The sequence below is a fragment of the Athene cunicularia genome (genome assembly GCF_003259725.1).
Source record: "Athene cunicularia isolate RWA chromosome 4 unlocalized genomic scaffold, athCun1 chr4_part1, whole genome shotgun sequence".
NCBI classification, from domain to species: domain Eukaryota; kingdom Metazoa; phylum Chordata; class Aves; order Strigiformes; family Strigidae; genus Athene; species Athene cunicularia.
Window position 1 is genome coordinate 12142109 of NW_020799098.1, and position 10943 is coordinate 12153051.

Below are 10943 nucleotides of genomic sequence, written 5' to 3' on the forward strand. Positions count from 1 at the left end.
TTACTCAGTTGTTAATGAGACATGATTTCTATAAGCTTTTCTCAACCTTTTGTTATCACTTCTGTGATTTTGTGATCAATCATTCATCAAGCACTACTTCCAAAGATGGTAGGCAGCAGAGAATGATAGGAAGCTACAGGTGTGAGGGAAAAACAATAGACAAGAAAGATGAGACAGGCAGACTTCTTGTCTAGGAGTTTTGTAAGGAACCAATAATCTTTCCAGGAAATATATTAAAAACATCAGACCTAACGATCCACTTAACCTTCTCAGTCTTATTTCTTCATGGCTTTCTGTGGGCATTGTCCTTTATGGTTATTCCTATTTTTCTCTTTGTTCTCCCTGCTCGTTCCTCAGCATTATCAGCATCTTTAAGAGATTTCCTTTAATACTTCTTTCAGTATTATCTGAGGATGAAGCCTGGAACTTGTGGGTTATCTACTTTCCAGAAAGCAGATACTGACAGCATTACAGACACTCCATGTATGGACAGCACATGGCATACGCCCTTTTTCTTTTCTGTGTTCTGTACAGGCAAGCCATTAGACTGTACCAGTGTCACATCACAAAATAGCAGTAACCAAAATATAAAACCATGAACCTGCAAAACCATTCGGCTCTTAGAGCTGTTGCCTGTTGTTACCCAAGAGCGTTTACTGATACGCTTCTAGCTCTTCCAAATCTTCTCATGGGAGCAGAAATCCAAATCCATATAACTGTAAGAGACAATGACACTCCTTGGGATCTAACAGCTGTTACAGTATGAGGCCACTGGCCTCATTATACCATTTATCCTTCTTTCTGCAGAGGCTGTGAAGCAACACATCACTGACAAGCAAACCTGTCAAATAAAAGGCCATGATAAAAAAATCAGTGCACTCCACCAAAGTTTGAATTTAACAAGGTCCTAACTTCTGCAGGATTCTCATGTGGCAAGCCAGCAATGTCTTCTGCAGCTTTCTTGTTTAGTAATACTTTAATTATATACTTGAATATAACACATGCTGAGTTTGCATTATGGAATTTACATGCCCTCCCGGGGGTTACACTGAGACAAGGAACCAGAGGGAAAAGCCATCCCCAGACCCAGGCTGGAGAGAGAGAGGGAGAAAGGGAGAGCGGGGCCCGGCCCCGCCGCGCTAGGGTGCCTCACTTCCCCGAGCCCCGGCCCTCCGGCTCTGCTCCGAGGAGCCCCTGCCCCTTCCTACAGGCGGGACGGGCTGATGCCGGCCGCCCATCCCTCGCTGAAGGCTTCCCTTACTCTCCCCCGGGAGGGTGGCCTGGCCAGGCATGGCGGGGCCCTCCTGGCCGGGCCTTGCGTCTGAAGGCCTCCAGGCTTGGCGTCTTGATGTGGTGTTCAGGGGTCGGGAGCCTTTGTCATTGCGGCACTGATCCATCTGCGTCGTCCGTAAACCGGGGTTTGCTCAGGACGCTCCGCTAGTTCAGCCTAAGAAACGTTAGGAAGGGATAAATACTCAGCTTCATGGAGACGGGCCCGTTCTTGGCGTGATATTTGCGATATAGCAGTGACACAGAAGATGCTTTTCTAGCAGTCAGCAGCAAATCAGTGTTCTCATTGATGTATTTTCTGTGAGACTGTTGCAGATGATTGCATCAGGTAAACTGGATTTGCTTCTTGATAGAGTACTGTGTTGAAAACGAGCTTGTATTCCCCTTAAAGTGCTGCAACTTTGTAAACTAAATATAATGGACACTAGCAAGCTGCTGCCCAGTGGTTGTTATCTTGCAGGAAGGTTATTTTTTGTAACAGTTTAGATTGTCTTAGTTCAGCTACTTCTGATGAGAGATTCTGCAAACAGTTCTCACATATCTAGAATTGTATTAATTCGTGATTTAATGTGAGAATTCTGTAGTCTCAAAAGTGTCCAGCATGTCCAGAAAATGCTAACATCTTACAAATTAAGCAACCGATTAATATTATCCACATGTTTTTGCCTTAGGAATTCTCCACGACTGCTTTGTGTAGCAACACAACAGAAAAATACTGGGCAGAACTTGGAAGAGGACCAGAGTCAGAGCCAAAATGAGCAGAAAGTTGAACCCAGCGCAGCTGAAAAAATGTTAAGTGAAGAAAAGGGAAGACTGGAAGAACAACTAAAAGAAGTTACTGTAAGTGTTTTTTGGTCATCAGGTTGCATACCTTACAAACTGCATACCTAAGAACATTTCATTATGGGTTCTTAGTGCACAATCTGGATACAGTTTTGTGACTGCTACAAGACCTTAAGTCCCTGGTCCAAAATTAAGATTTTGGATAGTTTCTTTCCAGTTTCTGGATGAAATCAGACCACCTTCAGCCTGAAAATTTGTTACTGAGTTTCACTGACTTAAGTTCACTTAAGTTTTGCTCAGCAGAGGAATGATTTTTGGAAGCCCATGGAAGGGTTTGAATGTGTCTTTGATGTGTGTATTTGTGTGTGCTAAGAGTAGGCTTTCCGAAAACAGCTGCTAACTTTTCAAAGGTCAGGGTTAATGATGCTTAGCTTTTATGTAATAGTGTACTTACATACTCAGGAAGTGGAAGTTTCAAATCTCTGTTGGAGAGCTTTGCAAACACAAGACTCATGTTCCCTCTGCCTGGCCTAATGTACCTTGCATTCCCTTCCATGCGTGACTTCAGCAGAGGGTGATGGATGCCCTGAGAGGTGGGAAGCATGGATTAAGCAAAGGTATTGCTTTTCAGGATCAGTGCTTTATATGAGATGTTTCTCTAGAGTGTTTGAGACTTTGAGAAGTAGCCCAGAGCCTTCTATAGAAGCACTATGTATGGATCATAAGTAGATTGAATTTCCTCTCTTGCTCTTCCCAAAGCACTGAAGGACAAAGCAGAGATGTTATTTAACATCTCTGACCTTCAAGATCATCTAGTTCCACCCCCCCTGCCCCTGGGCAGGGACACCTTCCACTAGACCAGGTTGCTCAAAGCCCTGTCCAACCTGGCCTTGAGCACTGCCAGGGAGGGGGCAGCCACAGCTTCTCTGGGCAACATGTGCCACAGTCTCACCACCCTCACAGTAAAGAATTTTTTTCCTCATATTTAATCTAAACCTACCCTCTTTCAGTTTAAAACAGTTACACCTCATCCTATCATTACACTCCCTGATAACAAGTCACTCCCCATCTTTCCTGTAACCTCTTTAAGTACTGGAAGGCTGCTATAGGGTCTCCCCAGAGCCTTCTCTTCTCCAGGCTGAACAACCCCAACTCTCTCAGCCTGTCCTCATAGGAGAGATGCTCCAGCCCCCTGATCATCTTCGTGGCCCACCTCTTGACCCACTTGAGCAGGTCCCTGTCTGTCTTATGTTGGTGCCCTGAGCTGGACACAGCACTGCAGGTGGGGTCTCATGAGAGCAGAGTAGAGGGGGAGAATCCCCTCCATCGACCTGCTGGCCACACTTCCCTTGATGAACCCCGGGACACAGTTGGCTTTCTGGACTGTAAATGCACGTTGCTGGCTCATAGTCAGTTTTCCATCCACTAATACCCCCAAGTCCTTCTCCACAGGGCTGCTCTCAGTCCATTGTCCACCCAGCCAGTATTTATATTTGGGATTGCCCCAACCCATGTGCAGGACCTTGCACTTGGCCTTGTTGAATTTCATGAGGTTTGCACAGGCCCACATCTCAAGCCTGTCCATGTCCCTCTGGATGGCACATCCCTTCCCTCCAGCATGTTGACTGCACCACACAGCTTGGTGTCATCAGCAAACTCACTGAGGGTGCACTCAACCCCACTGTTCATTGCACCAACAAAGATGTTAAACAGCACCAGTCCCAGTACCAACCCCTCATGAACACCACTCATCACTGCTCTCCACGCTGACATCGAGCCACTGACTGCAACTCTTTGAGTGTGACCATCCAGCCAATTCCATATCCACCAAGTGATCCATCCATCAAATCCCTGTCTCTCCAATTTAGAGACAGGGATGTTGTGTGAGACAGTGTCAAATGCTTTGTACAAGTCCAGGTAGGTGATGTCAGTTGCTTTTCCTTTATCCACCAGTGCTGCAACCCCATCGTAGAAGGCCACCAAATTTGTCAGGCACGATTTGCCCTTAGGGAAGCTGCGTTGGTTGTCACCAATCACCTCCTTATTTTCCATGTGCCCCACCATAGTTTCTAGGAGGATCCACTCCATGAGCTTGCTGGGCACAGAGGTGACACTGACTGGCCTGTAGTTCCCTGAGTCTTCCTTTTTTCCCTTTTTAAAATTGGTGGTTATGTTTCCACTTTTCCACTCAGTGGGAACTTCATCGGACTGCCACAACTTCTCAAATAAAAGTGGCTTAGCCACTTCATTTGCCATTTCCCTCATGGATGTATCTCATCGGGTTCCATGGACTTGTGCACCTTCAGGTTCCTCAGATGGTCTCAAACATGATCTTCTCCTACAGTGGGCCGTTCTTCATTCTTCCCAGACCCCACCTTTGACTTCTGTGACTTGGACAGTGAAGCTGGAGCCCTTGCTGGTGAGGCAAGACTGAGGCAAAAATGTCACTGAGTACCTCAGCCTTCTCCATGTCCTGGGTAACCAGGTTTCCTGCTTCCTTCTGGAGAGGGCTTATATTTTTCCTTAGTTTTCCTTTTATCACTGATGTACCTATAGAAGTTCTTGTTGCCCTTGACATCTCTGGCCAGATTTAATTCTATCAGGGCTTTGGCTTTCCTAACCTGATCCCTGGCTGCTTGGACAGTTTCTCTGTATTCCTCCCAGGCTGTCTGCCCTTGCTTCCACCTTCTGTAGGCTTCCTTTTTGTGTTTGAGTTTGTCCCAGAGATCCTTGTTCATCCATGCAGGCCTCCTGGTGTTCTACCTGACTTTCTCTTTGTCAGGACGCATTGCTCCTGACTTGGAGGAGGTGATCCTTAAACATGAAGCAGCTTTCTTGGGCCCCTCTTCCCTCCAGAGCTTTATCCCATGGTACTCTGCTAAGCAGATCCCTGAAGAGGCCAAAGTCTGCTCTCCTGAGCGGGGTACCAAGCTTGCTGTGCACCCTCCTTGCTGCCCTAAGGATCTTGAACTCCACCATTTCCTGGTCACTGCAGCCAAGGCTGCCCCGTGAGCTTCATATTCCCCACCAGCCTCCCCCTTTTTGGTGAGAACAAGATCCAGCAAAGCACCTCTCCTTGTTGGCTCCTCAATCACTTGGAGAGGGAAGTCATCATCAAGGCATTCCGGAAACTCCTGGATTGCTTATGCCTTGCTGTGTTGTCTCTCCAACAGATAATGGGGGTGGTTGAAGTCCCCCAGGAGGACCGGGGCTTGTGAAAGTGAGGCTGCTCCTATCTGTCTATAGATGGCCTCCTCCACTTGGTCTTCCTGGTCAGGGGGCCTGTAGCAGACCCCCACTATAATGTGTCCTGTCCCTGCCTTCCTGACCCACAAGCTCTCAGTCAGCTCCTCACCCATCCCCAGACAGAGCTCTGTGCAGTGCAGCTGCTCTCTGACATAGAGGGTGACCCTGCCTCATCGTCTCCCCTGCCTGTCCTTCCTGATGAGCCTGTATCCTTCCCTTCCAACACTCCAGTCAGAGGAGCCATCCCACCACGTTTCTGATGCCAATTAAATCGTAGCCCTGCAGTCGTGCGCACGTCTTTAACTCCTCTTCTTTATTCCCCATGCTACGTCCATTTGCATAGAGGCATTTCAGTTGGGTCGCTGATGAAGCTGACTTACTGGCTGGCATTCTTTTGTGCTGCTCTTCCCATGCTCTCCTGCTGACCTGTGACCCCCCTCCAGGCTCTGGGCATCTATTGCTGGCACTGGCATCAAGCTGGTAGGAGTGGGATGGATTGAGGCTCCCCTCAATTTGCTGTTGGCTACCTAATGTGTCTCTTCAGTCAGCTTATTGACTATTTTTATTCTGTGTTGAGATTCTTCACTGGCCCGTGAAGGTCAGGCATGTTCAGAATGGAAGCCCAACATGGATTTCTGGGTTAGGTGGTGAAGCACTCAACCTGAAGTGTCTTAAGTTTATTGAATTTCATTCTTAGTACACATGCTGCTAGATGGCCATATTGCTAGGAATAGACCAAAACTTACCTGAACAACAGAGGAGCTAGACTTCATTGTTTGTAAAACTTGAAAAAAATGGAGGACACTCTGTGGTACGTATAGAGAGGGAAGAGATGGTTTGAAAGTCATGGCTGGGTTGAATCTTGTTTGCTGTAGTGTCAAAATACCTTGTGACTGATAAAGGCTTTCTGTGAACACACATCAGAAAAAGCAGAAGTCTTTGATTCATAAAACCTGTCATATTCATAGAGTTAAAAATTTCTTCCAGCTAATCTGTTGACAAATAAGGAGAGTCTGGAAACCCATCTTACTTCCTTTCCCTCACTTCTGTCTGCACTAAAGTGAAGCAAACATCTGCCCTGGTAGGAAAGGATGCTGTGACAATTGGCATGTTATCTTCAGATGGTGGCTTTAGGCTATGTAACTGTTGAAAATGCTGTTTTATACTGAATATGCTGTTTTGAATTATTGTCAACTACCCAACCACCAGGAATGAAATCTCTTCTGTTACTGTTTTTTCTTCTTTAGGACAAGTACAAGCGTGCCTTGGCAGATGCAGAAAACATGAGGCAAAGAAGCCAGAAACTGGTAGAAGAAGCAAAGTTATACGGTCAGTGGGTGCTCCTTTTGTGTATACTCATAAGACCCAGGAAATGCAGCGCCTGGAAGATTGAGCTGCCTAGCCCCCACTTCGACAAGTTGTACTTCCCAGTGATTCTGACTACTTGGTAAAAAAATGTATTTGAGGCAGAGAGGTTTGAACGGTTCCTCTCTTTGCATTAGGATTGTAATCATCTTGCTAGACAAGGGCAAGACTTTTAACTGCTAAAATCAACAACTTGAAATTTTCTTTAAATTTTGTATCTGATTTCCTACAGTATGTACTACACTAGCAGATTTTTCAGTAAGGTTTGTGGCCTGAAGTTTGCCTTTTTCATGCACTTTGGTCTCAGAACTGACTGCATAAAAACTGAACCAAGAGCACGGGATATTAGCTTTCCTTCTGGTTTAGGTTTTTTTGTTCTTGGTGTTTGTTTTGGGTTTGGTTCTTTTTTCGGGGTGGGGTTTTTTTCAGCCTCTTATATTCAAATAGTGTTTCTGTTGTGTTGAAGGCAATAGCTTTCAACCAGAAGTAACTGATTTAGATGGGTTGGATTCTCTTCAGTAGTAGGAATGTACAATCACTGGCTATGAGGATGCTAGAAACACATTTTTTTTATTCAAGAGCCAGGCTACTGACATCTGATTTAGCTTTTTGACAGTTCAGACACAAATCTGTAAAACAGAAATTGTGTGCAGATACTGCAGCAGAAGAGTGCTGTATCAGCTTTGTGCTTGACTGTCACTCTGGCTTGAAAAATGAGTTGGCCTTTTTTTGCCACAGACTAATACACATCTGTAGAGTTTAATTCTGAATACAGAAGTTTTAATTTCTGAATAGGGCATCATCAGTTAATGTGTACTGTAAGAAAAAGCATTCTCAGTTACATAGTATTCTGGTACCATTTTAATGGATGTTTGAATGCTTTATCCTGAAGTTGATTTTCAGTAAGCATTGTTTCACTAATCTGCTACTTAGTGTAGAAGGACTTTGAGTGATGTCTGATCTCAGAGATGCTACAACAGAAATAAATATTCAAATAAAATTTTTCATTAAAACTAAATTACAGATAGCCTACATGATTGTAAGTTTTATCATTCGTATATGAGTGCTTTTTCTGTTGAAAGAAGATGAACTAATTTCTGAGACTTGTATAAATTCACTGAGATGTAGTCACAGATATTCGCAGAGGTAACTTAGGCAAAAAACCCCAAACCAGAACAAACCACCTTCTGAAGAGTTTGGTTCTTCAGTTTGATCCAGATCACTAGAACAGCTGGTTAGTCAGTTTGAGACACTTTGGCCATAACCAGTTTTAATTTAAAACCTTGATTCATTGTTCATATTTGTGAACTATTTGGACACTGTTAGTCACTGCTCTATAGTTTCTACAGACTTGTTAAAGTGACTCCTTCCTGAGAACTAGCTGATCCCTATAGATCTTGCAAGGTGCTTCTGCAGGTTTTTTTTGTTCAAACCAAAAACATGTGCTCTGGTAATGCTTATATTGCTTCTTGGTAAGGGGGGAAAAAAAAAAATCTAAATTATAAGCTAGAATTGAAAAGTCTATCTGGCCAAAAAAAACCAAACAAAACACCAAGGCTACCAAAATGCAGTGCAATTTGTCACTGGCTTACCTCTATGTAAAAATGTGTTATTTACTGAGTTATTTTGATTTTTCATGATTAGCTAGAGACAGTTTGCCTTAAGTAAGATTAGTCCACACTCCTTTACTGTGAGCCATAGAACAGCTTCAGGACACGGACTGTTGTTGGCTTAGGAATTACTGAGACTTTACACAGCACAGCTGCTGACTCTGTGAAAGTAGTTTTCAGTGAGAGATTTGTTCTTCAAGGATGAATCCCTGTTCATCTCTTGGACTTCTTATCAGTCTGACTACATGCTGCTTCTTCTGCAGATACTTTTAGCACATCACATTAAAGGGTAGAAATAGGGCAACATAATGCTTTGAATTTTACATGAATCCTGGGATGGGAAAGACATGAGGAAATTACATTAAGCCATCTCAAGGTTTTGGTAACTTTGGTTAGAATTTTAACTGTTAATGTCAAGTCATCAGCATAGCCTTATCTCTTTTAAGTTGAAATACAATTCTTCCATAGAACTAGAGGAGATGGTGTGGATGTCAAGGTATCTGTAATAGTTCGGTATCATCAAGTAAAATTGGAAAGTACATTTTACCCTGGATGTGTACGGTATCGTGTATCTTGTTAAAAGATCTGCAAGAGTACAGATTATTGCTGTAGGTTTTGGGGTTGTGTGTTTGGGGTTTCCTCAGTGGACTAAACCCATTCCCTTCTCTTTTACTTCTCTTTAGGGATTCAGAGCTTCTGTAAGGACTTACTAGAAGTTGCAGACATTTTGGAGAAAGCAACAGAAAGTGTTCCAAAAGAAGAAATTAAGGATGAAAATCCTCACTTGAAGAGTTTATATGAAGGTCTTGTTATGACAGAAGTACAGATTCAAAAAGTGTTTAAAAAACATGGCCTGCTCAGACTGAATCCTGTCGGAGCCAAGTTTGATCCCTATGAACACGAAGCGTTGTTCCACGCTCCCATGGAAGGGAAGGAGCCTGGCACTATTGCGCTGGTATCCAAGATTGGCTATAAGCTACACGGGCGTACGCTGCGGCCTGCCTTGGTGGGTGTTGTGAAAGATGCTTAGCTGCTTAATCTGAGAATTTAAAATGCCATACAACTATTAAACAGCTGGATGGTTTTTCTCTTACACCATGCTTTCCTCATTCCTCTTCCCCCTGAGAGATTTAAATGAATTGGTTGAGGTCTCTTAGTGAAAATGAAGCAAACAATGAATTTCTCCTGCTTAGTGGCCTTCAACATCACTATTCCATAATTCTTAAGTGTGAAATACAAGAGCCATTAAGCTCTCTAATACTTTAAATTAGAGGGGTTTTTTTACAACTATTGCTACTGAAGGTGCATTAAATTGGAAGGAATGAAATGCTCACAAGAATTTTGCCATCTCAAGTTTATCACTGTGTAGATTGAAAATCCAAATAGTTCAAGCACTTTCTTTTGTTTTGTAGAATCTAACATTGCAGAAGTGGGTGAAGTAATACAATAACCTGTTTTCTACCAGTGTCCATCAGCTTTTACACACCAATATCATAAATGCCCTTTTTTGTCTATTCAGAAATAATCTCTCTCAACAACTGAAATGGAAACCTTGGTGAATTCTGACCTGTAAATAAAAGGTAATGAAGAGTAGACATCTTTTGTAATTGCTCAACCCTTTTTGTTCTGTAGTAATGTTGACTCAAGAAAACCATCTAATACTTGTATGGCATTGAAGAACCAATAGAATTTATCCTATCTCTGGATTTTTAATTTAATATTGTATAAATTGGTTTAAACAATTTTGATAGTCTTCCAAGCTTTACAATCAGTTTGTTATGCAAACTGTAGTTACAACCCTGCTGAAAGCCAGAACACCCAAAGAAGTGAGTAGCTGAGAGTTTGGTATATACTGTCTTTTAGAATTACATAAATAATTGCATGTAAGTGGCTCAAAACAAAAATGTGATCTTAGTTTCATCTTCATTTTTTGCACTTATTCAGCTTGGATCTTAAGTTGCAACAGAACTTTTCCCATACGTAGCTCTTGCCATGTCTAACTCCACCTGCTGCTCCCAGTCCTGCAGAATCAGGCTGAAATACAGTACATGATTCTCTGAGTGCTTTGTCCTGCGTTTGTCTGGTCACGTGGACAGGAGTGGATGGAACTGGGCAAATTACACAACTGACAAAGTAATCTGTCCTCTTGTATCCTCACAGTCCATACATTTAACACACAGGACAGAAACTTCAAACTCATGCATGTATTAGGACTTGGTAAACAGTAAGCACTTCTGAATTTTTCACCATTTCTGGTTGTCATAGATTAAGGAGTTTCTTACCTTAAGGTCAGGTATTGATATTTTTTTTGGTTCAGATGCAGAGTTGCCGACAGCTCACTGAACACTAGACCTACTCACAGTGAGAAGTGATTACTTGTTCTTTAAGAACACTTTTTCCCAGTGCTAGTTTGCCTCATGGAAGTCAGACAGTTAAGTAGGAACAACCTAAGTGCATACTGTTGAGAGGTTAGTCATGCTTAAGGATTCATTCATTCTTAGCTCCAGGAAAGAAAATCAATTATTTGACTTGGCAGGGAGAATAATTTTTGGTGCATGTGAGAAGACAACTGCAGTGTTAATTTTTTAAACCTAACCAAATATAGGGATCAAAAGGCAAAAACTGAGTGTAAAACTACAGGGGGGGGGG

At 43.0% G+C, this 10943-nt stretch overlaps 1 protein-coding gene across 1 annotated transcript; it reads left to right on the forward strand.

The window, feature by feature from the left end:
* The first annotated feature begins 1875 nt into the window (after nt 1-1875).
* On the forward strand, nt 1876-10937 carry GRPEL1 (GrpE like 1, mitochondrial). The gene is made up of 3 exons (XM_026847215.1): nt 1876-2130; nt 6567-6648; nt 8978-10937. The coding sequence occupies exons 1-3, from the start codon at nt 1903-1905 to the stop codon at nt 9322-9324; spliced, it is 657 nt and encodes a 218-aa protein (XP_026703016.1). The 5' UTR covers nt 1876-1902; the 3' UTR covers nt 9325-10937.
* Nucleotides 10938-10943: the final 6 nt, after the last annotated feature.